This window comes from Rhea pennata, chromosome 3 (genome assembly GCF_028389875.1).
Source record: "Rhea pennata isolate bPtePen1 chromosome 3, bPtePen1.pri, whole genome shotgun sequence".
Classification (NCBI taxonomy): Eukaryota; Metazoa; Chordata; class Aves; order Rheiformes; family Rheidae; genus Rhea; species Rhea pennata.
In genome coordinates, this window is record NC_084665.1 from 88,526,187 (window position 1) to 88,547,286 (window position 21,100).

The following is a 21,100-nucleotide window of genomic DNA, read 5'->3' on the forward strand; positions in this document are numbered from 1 at the left end:
GTTTTTATTACTGGTCCATTCTTTTGACTCCTTTCCATTCTGCTCAGACAGTGAAAATCTGCATGAATATTAAGCTACAGTTTAAACACCATTAGAGTCTAAACCCTCTTTTTGAAGATTTTTCTTGGCATATAGAAATTGAAGGTGTCTGACTTAAAGTGTGGTGTGTGGGTTTGCCAGAGAATGGCTGGAATATGGGTGTGTTCTCAAAGATGAGCTTATTTTCTTTGGCTCTGGATGGAAAAATAGTAACTGAGGTATCTTGAGCTGCTGTGAGATAGCAGCTCTGACAAAACCCAGAGATGAAATTGCCAGCAAGGATGTTTGTTGTGATACTTTTGTGACATACCTGAGATTTGCTGCAGTTAATTCATGATAAGCAAACTGCAGAACTGAAAGGGGAAAACTATCTCATCAGAATTTAAATGTCTGGTAGTATAAGTATGCTTCCCAGATTATTTAACTCTCTCACACATGTACAGAAATATCTGCATGCTGTGGGAAATTTAACTGTGGAATCAGGTGTTCTTAGAAAATTCTCCAGGATGTATTTCCTTTTCAAATTTCTGTTGGATAGCAAGAGCATAGGTGAAAAAGGCTCTTATGTCATCAGACAGCCAATGAAAAATGTGGGAAAAATATTTACAAAATGGGATGTATGTAGCTTAAGATCACAAGGATGCACTTGCAACATGAATTATACAGTGTAAGCCCCTGCACCACCTTTGCAGCCTAAGACACAATCTTATGAGCAAAGCTGAGTGCAGTAAAATGCTTATGTGAACACAGCGCTTTCTCTAGCTATAATTAACAAAGGGCTTGCAGTGTATTTGGTGCAAGCAAGCACTGAGTAAATGAGGTACAAAAGAAATGTGTTAACTGTTTCGAGGGTGTTTTTTTCTTTTCTTCCCCCTGCAAACCACCTCCTTGACCTTCACTACGGTGAACGTCATAGTTAGTGGCCTGCACTGTGAGCAGCAGTGACAGCTCTGCAAGTACATAAAAAGCAGCAGAAGGTAACGAATGTCTTGTAGTTGCTTGATGCCATCCTGGTCTTACTGCACCGAGTGTGCTGGCTGTCACGTTTTGTTGAGTGCAAGTGAATTCTAATCCTAGGAGCAAATGGGAAAGGGATCCCTATCCTCCCCTTCCCCCCATCCTCTTATTACACTGATTTGTGGAGGTTTTTACCCCAGTGCGGTGCCTCTGGCTCTAGTTTTGGCTCAGTCGCTGCTGCGCGGGGGCACAGGCCGCGGGGGGGGCCCCGCCGGCCCCGCCATACCAGGGGCCGCCTCCCTGCGCGGCACCGCCCTTGCTACCAGCGCCAGCCGCGGCCCGGGCGGGGCTCAGGGGGGCTCGTGGTTCGCAGCCCCAGGCGGAGCCGCCTCGGCGGCAAACGCTTAACGCCTCGCGGAAACCTGCGCGTGGGGCGGGCGGCAAATGGCTGCCGGGGCCGCCCCCCGCCCCGCCCCGCGAGCTGCGTCATGGCCGCCGCCGCCCGCGTCATGGCCGCCAGCCGCCTGCCGCCCGGCGCGCTCACGCTCAAGCAGGTAGGAGCGGGCGGCGTGGCGCGGCGCGGTGCGGCGCGGCGCTCCCGCCAGGTGCCGGGCGGTGCGGCCCTGCTGCGCGGCCGGGGCCGGGCGGGGGGCGCGGGCGCCGCGCTTCCCTCATGGCCGCCCCGGCAGGGCAGATCAAGCGCTTTTCCTTTTTCTCTGCCCCCCCCCCCCCCCCCCGCAGTTCCTGAGAAGGCAGCAGGTGCTTCAGTTATACAGAAACATGCTGCGGGCGGTCCGCGAGGTCCCGGCTGAAGCAGACCGCCGCTACTTGAGAGAGTGGGTGAGGGAGGAATTCAGAAGAAACAAAGGTGCCGCAGAAGAGGTGAGGAGCGGGGGGGCGGCGGCGACGGCCCCCGGTGCCCGCGGCGGCGGCCCTGGCTGCCGGCGGCGGCGGCCCTGGCTGCCGGCGGCGGCGGCCCTGGCTGCCGGCGGCGGCGGCCCTGGCTGCCGGCGGCGGCGGCCCTGGCTGCCGGCGGCGGCGGCCCTGGCTGCCGGCGGCGGCGGCCCTGGCTGCCGGCGGCGGCGGCCCTGGCTGCCGGCGGCGGCGGCCCTGGCTGCCGGCGGCGGCGGCCCTGGCTGCCGGCGGCGGCGGCCCTGGCTGCCGGCGGCGGCGGCCCTGGCTGCCGGCGGCGGCGGCCCTGGCTGCCGGCGGCGGCGGCCCTGGCTGCCGGCGGCGGCGGCCCTGGCTGCCGGCGGCGGCGGCCCTGGCTGCCGGCGGCGGCGGCCCTGGCTGCCGGCGGCGGCGGCCCTGGCTGCCGGCGGCGGCGGCCCTGGCTGCCGGCGGCGGCGGCCCTGGCTGCCGGCGGCGGCGGCCCTGGCTGCCGGCGGCGGCGGCCCTGGCTGCCGGCGGCGGCGGCCCTGGCTGCCGGCGGCGGCGGCCCTGGCTGCCGGCGGCGGCGGCCCTGGCTGCCGGCGGCGGCGGCCCTGGCTGCCGGCGGCGGCGGCCCTGGCTGCCGGCGGCGGCGGCCCTGGCTGCCGGCGGCGGCGGCCCTGGCTGCCGGCGGCGGCGGCCCTGGCTGCCGGCGGCGGCGGCCCTGGCTGCCGGCGGCGGCGGCCCTGGCTGCCGGCGGCGGCGGCCCTGGCTGCCGGCGGCGGCGGCCCTGGCTGCCGGCGGCGGCGGCCCTGGCTGCCGGCGGCGGCGGCCCTGGCTGCCGGCGGCGGCGGCCCTGGCTGCCGGCGGCGGCGGCCCTGGCTGCCGGCGGCGGCGGCCCTGGCTGCCGGCGGCGGCGGCCCTGGCTGCCGGCGGCGGCGGCCCTGGCTGCCGGCGGCGGCGGCCCTGGCTGCCGGCGGCGGCGGCCCTGGCTGCCGGCGGCGGCGGCCCTGGCTGCCGGCGGCGGCGGCCCTGGCTGCCGGCGGCGGCGGCCCTGGCTGCCGGCGGCGGCGGCCCTGGCTGCCGGCGGCGGCGGCCCTGGCTGCCGGCGGCGGCGGCCCTGGCTGCCGGCGGCGGCGGCCCTGGCTGCCGGCGGCGGCGGCCCTGGCTGCCGGCGGCGGCGGCCCTGGCTGCCGGCGGCGGCGGCCCTGGCTGCCGGCGGCGGCGGCCCTGGCTGCCGGCGGCGGCGGCCCTGGCTGCCGGCGGCGGCGGCCCTGGCTGCCGGCGGCGGCGGCCCTGGCTGCCGGCGGCGGCGGCCCTGGCTGCCGGCGGCGGCGGCCCTGGCTGCCGGCGGCGGCGGCCCTGGCTGCCGGCGGCGGCGGCCCTGGCTGCCGGCGGCGGCGGCCCTGGCTGCCGGCGGCGGCGGCCCTGGCTGCCGGCGGCGGCGGCGGTTTTGTTCCGTAACCGCCGCGCCGCGGCCCGGCGGGTGCCCGCTGCGGGCGCCTCTCCGGCAGGGCGCCTGGGGGAGCGCTGCTCGGAATAGCCGCGCTCCTGCTTCCGTGGCGGCGGTAACGGTTCTCTCGTTACTGGATCGAGAATCTGGAATTAAAACTTTGAAAAGAAACGACCAAATCCTGCTTGCTTACACGGAGGTTCAGAGAAATTCTGTTGAATACTAGGGTAACTGATATAAACTTCTAATACTCAGGCTTTTTAATAGTTTCATTTTTTTTTTTCATCTTTAATTTCTACTGGAATTTGCTCATTCAGGCTGAACAAAAACAAACTGGATGGCTGCGTATGGGAAGCACGTATGAAATGAGGAAAACTTGTTTCTTATATGTTTCTCATTTGCAGCTTTCTCTAGCCAGAGCTCAGCGACCCGCTGGCTGCATTATGCAGACGAAACATTACAGTACTTAGATAAAAACAATGTTGAGAGAAACATCCAGTTCTTCTGTAAAACATTTATCGTCACAACACCCACGTGCAGTTGCCGCTAGGTGCTTGCAAAGGGAGTAGGCAGGCATCAAGAAAATACTGGCGTTTGAATCCGATCCATTTTAAAGCGAAGATATAACCACCCCCCCCAAGCACATAATTCAGAAATTGGAAAAAAATGAATTCATTGCTTCACCTCCCCCCCCTTTTTTTTTAAACCATCTCGATGACTATACTGTTGCTACCCACAAAGATGTAACTATCACATCTCTGGTAAGAAGCTGTGTATATTTTAATCTGTTAAAACCAGCGTGCTTGTGTACACCCTGCGTACAGACCATCGATCCAGTAGATTCCATTTTGTTTTGCAGGATGCAATTAGGATGATGATTGCTCAAGGCAACAGGCAACTCCAGGAACTTCAGAGAGCACTTAAGCTGGCAAAATCATGACCTTAATTTTGTTGACAGCTGGACTTTCATCCGCTGTGAGGAAGCACAGCACTTTTTCCCAGTATGTGGTTATACTAGCAGTCTTTGATGATGTTCTGGTAGTGTTTGGAGATGGAAACTACCACAGTGGGGTTTTGGTTTGTTTATGGGTTTTTTTTGCCCCCCCCCCCCTTCTCTTCTTGGTTGGGTTACCTTCCTATCTGGAAATCAGTGGGACACAAATGACCTTCAAGATCTGAATGGTTTAAAGCACTGAGTGGATGACATAGCACGTGTTAAGATAAAAGCAGAAAGCACCGAAAATTACAATAGCAGCGTTTTGCCAAGAAAATGGAAAATAAATATAAACTGGATTATTTTGTCCGTTTTCTATTGTGGCACATCTAAATGGTAACACTCATAGCAGTAACAGCCCTTCCTTTACTGTGCCAAAGGGTTTTATTTTATTTATTTTTTTAAATTAACAAAGAGCAGAAATATTTGGGATAAATAAATGGGTCCAAAACAAATAAATGTAATAAAATCCTAAGTAAATGTCAGGTGATGGATGATCTTTAATATTAGCTGAATAAACATTAAAAGAGAGGTATTTATGTATGAAAATGATTTCAGCTCAGAAATAATAATTACCAAATTAACGAGAAGTACCTTCAAGTTAATATTTAAAAATCAATACGAAATAGAATTCCAAGTCAAAAATACTAACGGCTAATGTTACTCTACCTCTAATTCCTGTAGCTTATCACCTTGTAAATCACAGTACATGTTTTTCATTTAATTTACAAATTAAAAAGCAAAAGGAAGTCTGGGATTTTCTCAGCATAAATAGAAATATCTAGACAACAGTAGGTACCTAACTATACTATAGGTGCATGCAAGTTAGGCTGTGCTTCAAAGAGGTGCAGAAACCCTTACCTCTCTGCATTCATGCTAACACAGTTCACTTTTACTTACTTACTTATCCAGCTGCCTCCTGCTGCCAACAGTGTTTTCTGTTGTGTTAGTGAGCTGTATTGGCTCACAGCAGCTCTGGTAAGTGCCACTACCATGGCAAAGGAAAAAACAGGGCAGTGTTCCCCTGTTCATACTGCAAGGGGTAGGAGGTAGGTTTCTTACTCTTTCAGGAGTAGGAAGTAGGTTTCTTGCTGTGCTGCACAATGTGTCTTCAAAGCTACAGCTACATACTTCAACAAGTTTGGCAAACAACCTGCTTGTTGCCAAGAAAATGTATTTTTTTTTAATGGTTCCTTCCCCCCCCCCCGGCTTAGGTTATTGTAGAATCCTTTCCTAAGAGATTTGTTGAGCTTTGCAGTAAAGCATATGGCTCTGACAACCAGAGAGATTGTTACAGATTCTTTTTTTTTATAGGCAGAAGCTTGTGAACTTCTAAATCAGTCAGTGAAAAGTACATATTTTTAAGTATGTTTTTTAAAAATATATATATTCTGGTAAACTGCTCTGACAGCTACTCTGGCACAGTAAAGAAATCCATGTTGCCTACTTATTTTCATATTTTCATTGTTCTAATCGATCTTGGGTTTTAATGCTCAAAGGGATTTTGGCATTCTCATGCAGGGTGCCCACTCAGGCTGGGCCCCAGCTCTCTCCTCCTCAAGCACACTGCTCCCGTCGAACACTGACCAGCGTGGGCTTGCTTCTTTTGTCTCCCAGTGCTGGTGGGCTCCAGGCACCTGTCGTACTTTGCCCTATACTAAAGTAGTCCTTAACTAAGGCTGCTTACAGTCTTGCTCTATGTTCATGCAGAACAGCAGAGCCCTGGCACTTCAATGCTGCAAGACAGTGAATTCAAAAAGTGATGGAAATAATAAGGTAAGTAAGTAAAAGTTAGCTGGGGGGGGGAAAAATCAAGTTTTAGTTCTGTTCTCCCAGATGATGTTCAGTAGGAGTAAGAAGCTTTTGGTAGAAGTAAGTATATTTTCCTTGTGGAGGTATTCTTTCGCACTCTTATTAGCCAGGCTCCTACAGTCCTTGTCATTAATACTGCATCTTTGTTGAGATATTAGAGGGTAGGGAGCCATGAGGCTTACTTCTGTGCTGCTGTGCTCCCACTGAAATAATTCACAAAATCACTGTCACCATTTATTAAAACACCTAAAGTTTTTATTCAGAAAAAAAAATCCTTTTTTTTCTAGTTTAGTTTAAAAAGAATAGTCCTTGTCTGTTACTGTTTCAAATAATATTATATAAAAGCCTGTGCTGGAAAAGCCAGCAGCTACTAGCTGCCTTTGAGGGAATATTGTTTTAATGTTGATTTTTCAACAGATAATAGGCTGTGGGACACGGAAAATAACAGGATAAAAAATTACAGCTTCTGTAAGGCATGTTTCTATTACAAGAAAATCACTAGTGCATCCTGCAGTCTTACCAGCCTCTCTGAAATTTCACAGTAAGAGTTCAAGCAATTAAAGCTTTAGAAATCAGATTCCAGAATTGTATTTTTAACTGTGCTAGCACGGGTCACAGTTGTATTGCAAGGGTCCCATCCTGTCTTGGTATCTGAGGCTCCTGCATTATGCAGATCCTTGAACACTTCAAACTGGCATAATCTAGTATTGCTGCAGAGAGGAACAGATGTTTGTATTGCATGGGTGAGCTGTACAGTAGCTGATCCATGTAAACCAGGCACTGGTATGAATGTTTATACCAGTCTGAGGGAGGGAAGGGCAGGAGCGAGCAAAAAAAAAACTAAGAATGGACCTTTTTGTCAGCAGCACATATTTAAAATTGGTAAGTTGATACTTATCAATAAGATACTACCCTGGCAGTAGTTAAAAGGACAAAAAAAAAAAAAAAAAAAAAAGTAAAGTAATATAACTAGTGTCAGATTCTTGTCCTTGGTCTGGGCTCCAGACAACACCAGGAGATGGTGATGCTGGTAGATTTTGGTGTCCCAGAAGGTGGTGACATCTGTAATCACTCAACTCTAGGATGTGTAAAGATCATTTTACCTGCTTCTTTCAGCAAGTTACTGGATTCCTTCTGTGTTCTGATCAAATACTGTTTAGAAAGGAATTTTGACTGTATAAAGTTGTCAGCAATGTCTGGTTGTTCTCACATGTAACTAGCTCTTTCCCTGTAGTAAATAGCTTAATTTCTGTTCCTGTATCAGATGACTTCGCACTGCTGCCTAATCATGTTCTTCCATTTAGAAACATAAGTCTGTGGTACTTCTGGAGAGTTGGGCTGCAGAGTTGGGCGGAGAGGAACCTCATGAGGTTCGACAGGGGCAAGTGCAGAGTCCTGCACCTAGGGAAAAATAACCCTAGGCACCAGGACAAGCTAGGGACTGACCTGCTGGAGAGCAGCTCTGCAGAGAAGGACTTGGGAGTGCTGGTGGATGACAAGTTGACCATGAGCCAGCAATGTGCCCTTGTGGCCAGAAAGGCCAATGGTCTCCTGGGGTGCATTGGGAAGAGTGTTGCCAGCAGGTGGAGGGTGGTGATCCTGCCCCTCTACTCAGCCCTAGGGAGGCCTCACCTCGAGTACTGTGTCCAGTTCTGGGCTCCCCACTACAAGAGAGACAGGGAGCTACTGGAGAGAGGCCAGCATAGGGCAATGAAGATGATCAGAGGGCTGGAGCATCTGCCCTATAAGGAACGGCTGCGAGAGCTGGGCCTCTTCAGCCTGGGGAAGAGAAGGCTGAGGGGGGGATCTTATCAATGTGTACAAGTACCTGAAGGGAGGGTGTCAAGGGGACGGGGACAAACTTTTCAGTTGTCCCGTGTGACAGGACAAGAGGCAATGGGTGAAAACTGAACCACAGGAAGTTCTGCCTGAACGTGAGGGGGAATTTCTTCCCTGTGAGAGTGACAGAGCACTGGCACAGGTTGCTCAGAGAGGTTGTGGAGTCTCCTTCTCTGGAGATCTTCAAGGCCTGCCTGGATTCAACCCTGTCTAACATGCTCTAGGTGACCCTGCTGAGCAGGGAGGTTGGACTAGATGATCTCCAGAGGTCCCTTCCAACCTTACTGATTCTATGATTCTTTGACTCCAGCTTGTACATAGTTAGGTTGTGTTGCATATTATCCATATGCTCCAAGAACAAGTCTTGACAGGCACTACCTTGTCAATCAGTTGTCCTCCTTAGCTTTGCTGTCTGTGAGTTCTCAGTGATTCGTGGGCTACTCACTGTCAAGATGAAGTTGCCTGCCAGAAACCTTTAGGAGTCCATGTGTGCTCTACTAGGGCAAAGTTAATTTACTCCAGGTGCATACCTAAGAGAAAGGTAGATAATATGGGTATTTTATAAAGAACTCCTTCAACTCCAGTAGTTTTACAGGAGGGAGGACTACAGAGGAGTAAAAAAAGGCAGTATCAGAAAATACCTCATGTTTTATAGAAAATAATTACCTCTTGCCTCCATAAAAGCTCTACAATCAGTACCCTACAACCAAGTTCCTGTCTTAAACTACTGCTTCTCAGCTGGGATGTGGAAGCAGGTCTGTCAGTGGCTACACTGGTAGTAGAATTCATAGGTGAGGTAGATCAGCTTCAACCATCCTTTATGGTTCCCTTGCATTTGTGCTAGAGCAGGAGCCTATGCATGGTCAGCTGTGCAGCTCAGCACCATGGAGATTACTTCTTAAATGCTAGGTAATTGCATCAGCTAGCAAATCCTAGTCAGTCCTTACAGCTTTTCTCTGAGATAGCTGGTAGACCTAGCTTCCATGTTTTATAGTTAAAAACACATACTGATTTAGCCAAGGCTGTGCCAAACACAAGCCTAGCATCTGAAGTCCAATTTTCTGCTGCTCTGTCTGATGAGAGGAGATTTTCTCAATTGCCTCTAGATACAAAACATCACAACACAGACTTCTGAACAACACTTGGTTTACTTGGCAAAACATTCACTTTATCACGATGATACAAAAATTAAATAGCATGCTGCTGCATTCCTACAGTAGCTTAAACAAAATTGTAAACATATAAAAGTGTCTATATTTGACTACAGAAGTCAGAGCAACAAAACTAGTGTTTCCATGACTGCAGATATACTGTATTTGTCTTGATAGTGCATTAATGGCAATTTAAAAAAAAATATTGTAATATAATACAATTTTATTTGCTTTATACATCTGCTAAGACGACAAAAGCTTAATTACTAATCAGTTAATGGTGTCTTCAGTACTGTTAAGTGTGTTGTCTTCTGTTTAGGGTTCCACAGTACAGAAAAAACTTGTCCTTCTCCTAGGCATAACTGTACCATTTTGTCTTTGAATTGTTTTGAACAGCTCTTTTATCATTATCTGTTAAGTAACGTTACTTGTATTACTAGGATCTCATGGAGCCTTCTCAGAGGTATACAGAGGAAACCTGAAAGGGATGCTGCCTGTAGTTTATGCAGCGTTAGTACACTGGGGCCCAAATGTGGCTGAGGAATTTAGGTGTTACTGTTTTGCAGCACAGAATTGAAAATGATGCTCCGTGAGCTGCAATTTGGGACCCTGTCAGCCTTGCAGACATTGATTATTGCAAGTTTTAATTTTATAGCAAGACACGTCTGAAACATTTTAAAAATGTTGTCGAGTTCTATTTTGTGGAAATATTTGTGAAATCAGTCTTAAGTCTTGCAGGCTTGCAAGAGCTTGATTGCTCTTCTTACAGATACAAGGGAAGAAACAGAGAGGAATTGTTCAGAAGAGCTAAGGAAGATAGTCTGGACAGGATGTCTGGGGGAGAACTCCGACCCTAGAGAAAAACAAACGTGAGTACAGGAAACCAAGCTTTCACTTTTTTTAGATGTAGGACTTTCTCATGCTCCTTCAGGACCAGTGGAGAATTTAGCTATTTGCTGTTTGAAGGAAGAGAGATTTATATAAAAATTATACATGACAACCAGTATAACATGGATTTAGTAAAGTATTTGTCATCCACGCCCTAAAAGAAACTTTTCTGTCAGATTACTTGAATATAGCCCCAACAACTGTGCAAGTGCAATGAGTTGTGCAACTAGGAAACCATTAAAAATAAGTTTAATGTAGCAATTATTTTAGTAATATAAACCCAATGCAAAAAGTAAAGCGGCAGCAGAAGTCTCTATACCCAGTAGGATGACTCACCTTAGCATCTCCCTCAGGTAGGTGGGAGCCTGGCCGTGTTTCACCTATGTTAGGCTGCTGGTTTCTGTGGCTTCTCCGCATTGACTATGAGAGGCTATGGGGAGTATTTAAAATGGTATCACTAGCCCTTTATCATTGAGGAATTTCTGTCAAAAGGTCTCCAAAATCCCAGACTTATTTCAGTATCATCACATGTTAACATTTAACATACAGTGGAACCCTCTAGCCACATATGACCTATGCAGATATAAGAAAACTCCCTTTTTCAGAAAGCAGTTTTGGTTTATAATGCAGTTTGTTTTCAAGCAGCACCTGGAAATTGTGAGTGCAATAATTAATGGACTCCTGGAAATAACAAAGAAAGGATCTAGTTTGCAGCATATCATTGTCATCAATACAAAGAGTGTGTGTATTTCTCTTTCTTGGTTCTGGAGTTTCTGAAGTTACTTTTAGTCCTGAAAAAAGTGTTCTTTTTGTTTGTATGTAACAGGCACTACATATGTATTTATCCGTATTCTAGAGTCATATACAGTAGATTCCAAAATGAGCCCTGCTGCTTGTCTTTACCTTGTTTGTGGATGCTAGCTCTCCTTCTGCAGCTTAGTCCTTAACTTACTGAGCTCCTCTTCTAAACTTTTAATATGTTCTTTAAGCGCAGCTTTGTCTTGCTGTGCTTTCTGATTAGCTTGGCACCGGGCTTCTTCAATCTTCCGCTCATACCACTTCTCCATCTGAGTGGAAACAGCCTCAAAAAAGTACTGTGTTATCTCCAGTGCCTGGGAAGTGCCTCTGAGCGGAGGGGCAGGCTGCTGCCCTGCAGGCACAGCCGAGGGCGGCTGCTGCTGCTGCTGGCTCTGATGGGCCCCTGCGTGGTGCAGAGCTTTGTGCCGTAACTGCCCGCTTTTGCTGGGTTTCTTTGTCTGGGTTCCTTTGTTGATGAAGTAGCCGCTCTGTGGTTCGGTCTTTGCTGGTTCAGTCAAGGGCTGCAAAGCAGGCTGAACCTTAACGTGTCTTAATTTGGACCCCAAAAGCTCGGAGGAAGGCAATTCCTGCTGAAACCTGTGGAAAGTGCTGGCACTAGCAGCTTTGTCCTTTGGCCTGACATCTTGGCCAGGGGCCGAAGAAGAGGCTGGTCCAGCAGCAATTAACTGTTGCTCTGCACCTGTAGAATAAAATACATGTATTTAGAAAAGCTCTGGGTACTTCTTTTAATGTTTACGAATTCTCAGTGTTCTGAAGTCTGATGAGCAGTGTGGTTTGCCATGTACCACACTGTGTGCACATTGCAGAGGCTTGTATTACTTTATCACGTCTTCACAGTCAGATGATGTAATGGAGTTGTTAAAAAAGAAAAGTTGGCTCAGGCAGAGATGCACTGCGTTGCAGTTATGGGACAACAGACTATTAACAATCAATCAATCAATCTTTAGAAAGAAGATATATAAAATAGATCAATTGAGATTCCCAAAATATTTAGGGTTGTTGACATTTTTGGACCTACTTTTACAAACTTGAAGCTCCACTAATTCTGCAAATACAACAAAATCTTGACTGACACTTCTGACCTTTTCAGCAAACTAGCTGACACTCACACTGCAGCAGGATTCTCATGTGTGGTCTCCTGCCTGTCTAGTCTCGTGGGGTATCCCTGTCCATGTCTGTTCTTTCTGTGGGGTCATGTTTCAGAGGCACATACAGTCCATTTTACAGAAGTCTCTATGCTTTGATGGGGCTCTCCTTGGATGTGGAGATCCAGGATGAGACTGCATTGTGCCCATTTCTTTTTCCCTCAAAAGCTTAGCTGGCCAAACACAGAAGAGTGGCTTTAACTAAGGTCTTTCATATTCTCAGAGTGGCCTTGATCTCTGGATAGGCTTGAATGTTCTCAGTCATTTTTTTTTCCTGTTAGTTCCATTATGAACTAATACTTAAATATTCTTTGGCTCAAGGAAAGTGGAAAAAAAAATAAGAGGTTTATTCTATAGGCCTGTAGTTTGGACGTTAACAAGGGAAATCAACATCTTAGTTCCCTATTATGGAATCCATATATCTGAAAAGCACTACATGCAATGTATTTTCTTCAGTGGACTTTGGATAACCTATGCGCCTTCCTGACAAACAGTGGGATGTGAACAGCTCTGTCCAGAAGGCTGGAAAAACTTCAAAAAATACAGTTATTTATAGCATCAAAAGACTTGGCTTCAAAGACACAGTAATATAGAAGCAGCAGGAAGAGACAGCAGAATTTCACCCAGCTACGTCTTCAGATATTCCCAGTGGAATATTGAAGTGTTTTCTCATCCCAAGACACTGTGCATATGGATGGGGAAAAGCACACAGCCAGAATTATTTTCTGTGGTATTAACACAAGTATCTCTCAGCTAATTAGCTGGCCTTTGACTACTACATCTAAGTATCTGAGAAGGTTGTACCTGATGCACTATCCTGTTGGATGCAAAAATGCTGTCCAAAGCTCTGTTCTGGCATCTGGGCTCCACTCCTTGCCCCATCTTCTGAGACGCTGTTTGGAAGCGTGGTATACGAATGCTGGTGGGAGCCCTCTGCCTGCAGCGTGGCCTGCTGGGTTTTGCAGTCCTTGGTGCTGTGAGCGTTGTTCTCTGTGTCTAGGGTCTCTGTGAGAGACTCACAAGTGGACAACGTTGATTTTGGTCTCGATGACCTGGAATCACCAGAAAGCTTGAGCTCCAGATTCTGAATCTTTAACATGCACCAAGTCTTCAGCTCATCGACCAGGGAAATCTGTAAGAAAGAGGATATAAATTAGAGGAGCCTTTTTTGGCCTGGACTTCTGAGGATGTTTGATGAGAAGCTGGGGTCACTGGGCTTATACTCCTCACTGTAGGGATATGCATGCTGCCATTGGGGATGTTTAAAGGACTACAAATCAGCAAAGACAAAGAACTATGAACTTGCTAATGAAAGGCACCTCTAGTCCGGGTCATCATCTTTTAGATTTGAATGTGCTACTTCAAGTGTAACTAAGTCCTCTGATTGGGGCTGACTTGTTTGATCATACAGTCAAGGGAACTTGGAGTGCAAGGAACACCACATGCGGTTGAAGCTGCCGTTTGTTAAGAGTGAAATTCAAATTGGACGCTTTGGGGACGCAGTTTTATACCATTACCAACTTTTGCTCTCCTGTTAATTTGGTGGTACAAGTCCAGCACTAAATTAGAAATAATTAGCAGCTTCCAAATTACAGAGGTACTTAACAGGTGCCAGGCATTTGCCAATAGCCATTTACAAAATTAGTGGCTCTTTTCCCTGTTTTAAATGGCATTGTGAATTTAGGTCAGGAACTCCTATGCACACGGACAAAAGCATTTAATAAAGGCTAAGTCAAGCCAAGTGGTTTTCAATTAGACCTAACGGAACAAGAACGGATGTTATCTCTTAATGGTAATTTTGATTCACCTGATTTATCACTCCTGGGTCTCCTTTTTTAAACTACAAGGAGACAGAGCACAAGCCTGAACATTAAGAAGCCAATATAATGCTTATGTCCCTTACTACAAAATAAAAACTAAAGCTGCCTTAATCTCATAAGTACTTTTCTTTGGAGAAAACTGTTTTGCAGATGTTAGCCAAAGCAGCTTCACCTGTTCATGTGATTATCACAGCAGCCTTTTTACATAGACTTGGAACTGTCTTATAAAGAGTCATGACTTTTTACTAAGATTTTTTTTTTACTAAGTTTAGCATCAAATGTATCTCTCCAGTCTTAAAATGTGATTTATTTTCTCATTATTGGTATTCTTTCTTTTAAGTTTACTATTCCTACATGACTAGAGAAATACAGTTTTCTTAGCATCATACAGAAGCAAGATAGGCCAGAGCTCGATCTCTACTGGAACAATTATTCTAATGCTGGTTAAAGAAGTGTATAAAAATAATTTGCTTATTAGCAGGATTATACAGCATGGAGATGGCATACTATTGCCAAAGTCAGAGGGAAGAGGTGAAGCCTTTTCATGCATGGAATGGCCTGAGGAGGAGAAGGAAAAGATTCTTGGTGCACACAACCAAATGGATGAGAATAAAAGGAACAAAATGGATCTTACGCATTTTTTACTATTTGCTGATGTTCCTACAAACATCCTTCAGATATAGTGATATCAAAATAAAGAGATATTGATATCAAAGTAAACGACGTGGTGCTAATTACTCTGTAAGAATTAACAGTGAAAGCTGAAAGAACAAATTTTAAAAATCTAGCCATAGCAATTTTTGCAAAGCATTACGTTACGGAAAAGACATCTTTGTTAAAGATCCCATACTTCAGTCCTACAAAATTAAATTATGATAGTCAGACTGGATTTTACATTTCTTGTTTCTATGTAATTTGCATTTACAATGCAAAGGCTTTGTAAATGTGGTTTAGAGATTAGGGTGGGAGATAGGAATAATTTATTCTTTGAATTTCCTTTGCCTGATTCAGATTGGATAAATCTCCAATGTTCTCTCTGTCTGCTGGAACAAAACTCTTGAACTGACCCATCTCAGCTAACTCAGCTGTTTGAAGCCCTACCTGCCGTTTCTCCCCCTCATTCTTTTCTAGCTCAGTGTGCTGCTGAAGGCGATGAAGGCACTCTGTTCTCTCTGCAGACAGCCGCTCAGCCATAAGCTTATCTAAAACACGGAGCTGTGGGAAAAACAAAATGGAGCTGAAATGATCATTACAACGAAAAAAACAAATTTTTGAACCTTTTAAGTCCAAGTATATTCTCTCCTGCAATCTTCATTTCTAGGCATGCTGCCAACTACAATTAGATATAGCTTGCAAAAAGCTGCCATCACAGAATTATCTGATGAATAAAAATAGCACTAAAAATAATTTAAAGGATTTTGATTATCAGTGCAAACAGTTCAACAAAAGGGATTTTACAATTATAAAACTATCAGCTGCAGGATTGCGTTCTGCCTTTAGTTTCCCTCTTAGGGCCTCAAGCAGTTAGATTTATCATCTAAACAAGTGTCTGAAGCCACTTACACATTAAATGTGTTTTTCTTCCTCAAGACCCTACTTTGCAACATTAGATCCCTGTAGAATGTCACAGTTCCTTGGTCTTGAATATTAGATTTCATTTTTTTTTTTTAATAATGCAAGAAGCAATAAACAGTGACAAAATATTCCTTAAGCTTAGGAGGTGCTTCTAACAATCATGTGGACAAGTAAACCTCTGAGTCATTGTCTTACTTGATGTTGAGTCTTGCTTTCCATTTGGCCCAGCTTAACATTCATCTTATCTTGTACTGTCCCAAACTCAGCTTTTATCTCTTCCACAGTTGCCTCCAGCTGATTCTCCAGTTTATTTATCAGAGGCTCACAGCGACATCCATTTATTGGTGCCTGAAACGAGTAATACATTCGCTTGCTGTATCCCTCTGTCCTCTTTGTGCACTTGGAACATTATCACAGCTCTTTGGGGTCAGTGTTGTGCTCTTCTGTACCACACACTGTATCTCACCCTCCTGAGAACATCTCACAGCTCAGCAGAGGACAGAAGGATGCCCCAACAGTGTACTGTTCGGAGACGCACAGCCTGGGAAAGGCTCTATATGTGGACAAATCCTAACACACAGCACTGCTTTCACTGGGGCCACAAGTACAAACGAGGTCGGACTGCGTATGTTGCGGCACCACGTGCCGTGCGAGGGGGCACTACATGTAACAGGGCTGCACTTTGTGTGTCTTGATGCCGACGTTCTGAATCAGCCTGCCTTTGCCTTGCATGACCGACTCCTGAAGCTCCCCTCTGAGGGGATCTGTGCTGACCCCATTTAAACCTCTCAGGGAGATGGTCACAAAAGCTTCCTTCAGGTGAAGGCAGCTCATCCCCATAGGTTTCCTCTGTAGTCTGCAGACAAACTGGCTCCTTCAGGGGATGAGTTAGGAGCCTAACAAGGCTGCTCTGAGTCTGTTCCTGAAGGAGCCTCCCTCTCTCCTTTGGCCATGCAGTACTGTTTCACAGATTAGGACTTACTCCCACGGCAGGGGAAGGTGGGTGGTTTGCACAACGCTAGAGAAAGCATCATAAATAAATGTATTTAAGAAATTGTTTGCTGTTCAGGGCCTGAGGGCATCAGAGAAGACAGATGAGCCAAAAAAAGGGAGAGGAAAGCATCATGTATTTCAGGAATTGCTAAAAAAATAAAAAATATAAATAAAAAAGGAGTCTGGCCACATCATTAAGCTGATCTTTTATGAATAGATAGGATTTCTGTACAAATCCTACCTGCTCTCTAAACCTTTCTTCCTGCTCCCTGAATCTTTCCTACTTGGCATTCTCCTACTGTCAGATTCTAGGGACAGGGATGTACTTGTTTTAGTATCTGAAAGGTCCTCCTTCCCAAGTATGACCACAAAACGACTGATGATAATTACAGCCTTGGTTCATCTGTGAGCTATTCAGCTCATTTGCCCTCTATCAAGAAAATCCCATAATGCCTGTGGCTGGAAATTTCCCACTATTTATACAGTAAGATCTTGGAAAGCATGGCCAGTGAAGCCTTTGAGGTCTGACTTTAGTGATCTTTATAATCTTTTGAATTTCAGAGTACAGCAACGAAACCATGAGAGCTGGTGGATGGATGTGAGAGGCTAGTGAAGCTAAAGGACTGTTCTCCCAGAGGTGCAGGGTGCTGCTTAACAAAAGCAGCGGTACAGAAGTTTACAGTTTCTACAGGGCAATTTACTGACTGCTTTCATGATGTTTTATAAATGTGAATATTTGCAGAGTAAAATAAACTGGGTGGAGTAAAATATTAATCTCTGAACTGGAATAAATGCACAAGAGCTGATACTCCTGTTTTATTTGTGAACCAATTTCTGTAAAGCTCCTACCTCTAGTAATCTTAGAATCCCAAAAGACTTACTGCAATAAACAGAAAGATTGAAACAAAATGCACTGAACATACACAAATTCTTGGCTTAGGTAATAAGGTTCAATGCTCACACCTTCCCCCCCCCCCCCACTGGAAAAGCTCTTCACATTTCTGACTGGAAAACTAAATATTCCAAAGTGTTCATAAAAGCAACAGTGTCATTTCCAAACAGTGTTCACACCTTATTTACAATAAAGAAATAATTAATAGATCAAAACTAGTTAAGTATGCATTCCTTAGCACTAATAACCTGCTTATTGTTTACTAGACTTCATGCCACAAGAGAGCTGAAGCCCAAGCAAAGAACATAAATCCACAGTTGTAATTTCATACCCTTGAAAGTGCAGTTAATCAAGTACATTTCCTGTCTAATTAGCTAACTGTGCCCCACATCCCCATGCTCCGCCGTGCATCTCCCTCCCTGACGGCAGCAGCTTGCTCACCTGCATTACTTTCCCATCCTTTCCCCGATACAGCGTGTACAGCTGGTAGGCTCGGACCTCGTGGGGCGGCGGCGGCGAGGAGCAGCGATGCTTACTTCTGCGTTTAGGCAAGCTTTGCTGGGGCTGAGGGAGCGTCTGCTGATCAGCTGGGGAAATGGGGTCTGAGAGTGCCGAAACCTGCATAAAATACGTACAGGTACAAATAGGTAAGCTATTCCTGGTGGGAACTAGACAGATCCATTGTGGTAATTGCAAAAATCAGACTAAAACATAAATCCAGCTGCTGTGAATGGCCACAACCTGCTGTTTATCAACACAATAATTTAGATTTCTGCCCAAATCCAGTTTGCATGTCCCCCAGCAGAATAATTTCTCACCAGAAACTGGTTTTGTCTGAAGACTACTCCCAGTCCACAACACAGTCTAGAGAGCATGACAGAGATGACATCCCCCTCACTGGCAAGCAGAAGGGATACCCATGCTATTAGTCAACAGCTAGCCCTTCTCTTGGCCATTTTAAATCTCCTGATACCTTTTCTTTTGGCTTTTTCTTTTTGCCTTTCTTCCCTTTGGGATCTGGTGAAGTTGACCGGGGTTCATCTTTCCGCTCGCTTTTCCTCTGGGGTGGCTGGTCGCTGCTCTGAGTGTCATCAGCTGCTGAGACACTGCCCTATTTGAAGGGAAGACGGAGTTCACAGCAGTTGCAAGAATGGGGAAAAGGTGGCTTTTCTTCAAATTTTCAATGATAAGCTGGTCCTCACGAATGGGCAACAGAGAGGCTTTGCCAGCAAAGCACAATACACTTCCCTGGCCCCCAGGGCTTCCATTGGATAGGCCTCAGACAGCTGCTGCGGTCACATAAAACGGACACATCCACATATTTTTAGCCCTAGGGGGTTTTATCCACACTCTCCCCTCGCAACATACACAGCTGGTGATGCTGGGCTGTACCTTGCTCTGAACCACTTCATCTCGTGGTACGGACTGAGCCCGCCTTTCCTCCTTCAGTCTCTCTCTCCTCTTTCTCAGACTTCTTCCACGATTAAAACGTGAGACCTGAAGACAAGACAACACTGTTACTCAGTGATGCTGTGCTCTTTCCTGCCACAGAAGCTAAGTAATAAAGCAGGCTGGTTTACACATCTACCAAAAGGCAATACATAAAGGAAAATGCACTAGTCTGATGGGCTAATGTGGGAAACACAGCACCACCAAACCACATCCATCAGGGACATTTTGCTGTCAGCAATCTGCTGTACAGAAGATTGTAGTGCTTAATTAAGTATGCTGCTCCCCATGAGATCCTTGCCTCCAAAGCAGGCGCACACACAACTATTTGTAAAATACATGGAAGTACCACAAAAGCCAGTGAGCTGAGAAAAAAAGGTGTCAGTCAGACAGGGACACAAACAGGGAACTCTCACAAACCAGACCATGAACCACTGGCTACCACATAGAACAAGCATTTCCACTGCACCATCCTTTGCTGCTCAGACCAAGTGTGACCCCTGCCAGTACTCCAAAAATACTGACCACCACAGACCGTGGAGGCCTAACCTGTGCAACTCACTGGCTCCAAAGACTCCACCTCAGCTAGACCTGAGGACAGCACATGACGCGCCAGAGAAACATGGGTGCCTTCAACGGCAGAAAGGTAAGGACTGGGGGCAGGTAGCTCCTCAAGCCAGCTCAGTAGAGGCTCTCAGGACCCCAGTGACCGTGCATATCTTTACGGGCTGTAGTCTGGCCTCAGCTCCATGCACATGTGTGTGTCAGGGCCATTCAGAATTTACTACCAACAAAAGATACCTGTAACGTACCTGTGATGCCTTAGTGAGGAGAAGCGCAACCTCAGGGTTATTGTGCTGCTTGGCAACCTCTAGAGGGGTCTGACCTGCCTGAGAGGAAAAAGAGCACATCATTTCCTTCAAAACACAAATTACTGGAAATGTGGGATTTCTCCTCATAAGGTTAGTAAGTGCTCTGCGCACAAGAGTAAAATGACTAATTGTTTTAATTCACCCAGATTTAATTTAGCTCCCATACACAAATGTTTTCTACCAACACCAGAAAAACTTGCTTGAGGAGTCTGTGTTAATACAAAAAAAAAAAAAAAAAAAAAAAAAAAAAAATCAAAGAAACTCCATGTTCTACTTACATTGTTGACAACTGATATATCAGCTCCTGCCTCCAGCAACAGCTTAACCACCTTTTTATGATTTAGAGCAGCAGCTACATGGAGCGCAGTATCTCCTGCCTAAAAATTACACGAGAATTACAAAACACAACCATGTAACACACATTTTGGGGTCTCATCACACACGCAGCAATCTGAGCCTCCTAGAGGCTGCTCCTGCTTCAAAAGATCTACAGTTCTTGATGTAACAACTAAGCTTAATGAAGACTTGCTCAAAAAAAAAGGGCACTGGGGAGGAAGGGGCCAGGAGGGGCAAAGAGCTCCTGCAGCCTTGTTTGGGGGAACATAGCTGGGGGCTCTGGTGATCTGTTTGCATTATAAGAAATGATACATGACACAGCTCAGAGACAGCCCCATACCACCTTCAGCAAACAGATACAACATCACAGGGTAGAACTGGTTTTCCCACTGCAATCTTTTCTTTTTTACAGGTCTCATCATTTGGTGAGCAGGTGGCCAGATATCACATTACTCAAAAATTGAAATCCAATAATTAACAGCAGCAAGACAGGTGGTTTTCTCTTGATGTGATCCCTCAAGAAAAACAGTTTTTGGAATAAAGCCAAGAGGCTGTATGAGTGCAGCCCTGAAACACAGCCCTGCACTTGTTCCTGTGTACTGAGGTGAAGACTGCTGTGATCAGATTCAGGCACTGGTAACAGAGCCAGCAGCTGCTTAAGGGAGACTATTTGCACATATAATGTCCTGCTGTCCTCCTTGCCCTGCATTTTGTCTTCAGAACACAATAAAGGACATCTGCTTTAGATTACTGGAAATCCACTGCTTGTTGGACTTGGGTGAGGCATGTTCACAAATAAAACCATTATATGTGCAAACATGGTAATGTATTATCGAACAGCTTCAATAATAGGAGGGATGAAGGAAGTGATGTTTCTCTACACCAGTTCATTCTAGATAATATTCAGTAGCTCATTTTACAAATTAAAAATCTCATCTCCAAATTAAGATTAGACTGCAAATTCAACATGCCAAAACTCAATTTGCTACAATATCTCCTATTTAAGAAACATACAAATTAGAAAGCATCTTTATGATCCTGGACTATACATGTAAAGTTTCCCTGGAACATGATATGACAAGTAAAATACCACATATGTTATTTATTTAGCAGCTTTTTAATGAATTTTTAATGCACTAAATCCATTCCCTTCTACCACCCAATTAGGCTATGCCCCAGGGACAGCATTCAATTAC

The 21,100-nt window shown here is 46.3% G+C and overlaps 2 protein-coding genes across 25 annotated transcripts in view; one reads left to right on the forward strand and one right to left on the reverse strand.

The window, feature by feature from the left end:
- The first annotated feature begins 1,395 nt into the window (after positions 1-1,395).
- On the forward strand, positions 1,396-20,721 carry LYRM2 (LYR motif containing 2). Of its 14 annotated transcripts, XR_009957995.1 has the most exons (8): positions 1,396-1,550; positions 1,738-1,878; positions 4,179-4,320; positions 6,024-6,089; positions 9,885-9,984; positions 17,722-17,894; positions 18,718-19,342; positions 20,317-20,721. XR_009957995.1 is itself a non-coding variant. In XM_062572764.1 (3 exons), the coding sequence occupies exons 1-3, from the start codon at positions 1,485-1,487 to the stop codon at positions 4,257-4,259; spliced, it is 288 nt and encodes a 95-aa protein (XP_062428748.1). In that variant the 5' UTR covers positions 1,398-1,484; the 3' UTR covers positions 4,260-4,612. The 14 variants fall into 14 exon arrangements, 1 of the variants encoding a protein (XP_062428748.1); XR_009957999.1 differs by lacking the exon at positions 18,718-19,342; XR_009958004.1 differs by lacking the exon at positions 9,885-9,984.
- ANKRD6 (ankyrin repeat domain 6) overlaps positions 8,160-21,100 on the reverse strand; it is a 121,695-nt gene continuing 108,754 nt past the window's right edge. For 9 of the 11 annotated variants that reach the window (XM_062572761.1, XM_062572755.1, XM_062572759.1 and 6 more), the window contains 9 exons: positions 19,847-19,945; positions 19,509-19,586; positions 18,640-18,744; positions 18,221-18,358; positions 17,689-17,865; positions 15,558-15,710; positions 14,889-15,002; positions 12,772-13,099; positions 9,094-11,501 (listed from right to left, as the gene is read on the reverse strand). In XM_062572761.1, coding sequence (XP_062428745.1) covers positions 10,921-11,501; positions 12,772-13,099; positions 14,889-15,002; positions 15,558-15,710; positions 17,689-17,865; positions 18,221-18,358; positions 18,640-18,744; positions 19,509-19,586; positions 19,847-19,945 — 1,773 coding nt within the window. In that variant the 3' untranslated portion in view covers positions 9,094-10,920. Of the gene's footprint in view, positions 8,495-9,093; positions 11,502-12,771; positions 13,100-14,888; positions 15,003-15,557; positions 15,711-17,688; positions 17,866-18,220; positions 18,359-18,639; positions 18,745-19,508; positions 19,587-19,846; positions 19,946-21,100 lie in introns of those variants that run through there. The other 2 variants (XR_009957993.1, XM_062572754.1) reach the window with 2 other exon arrangements.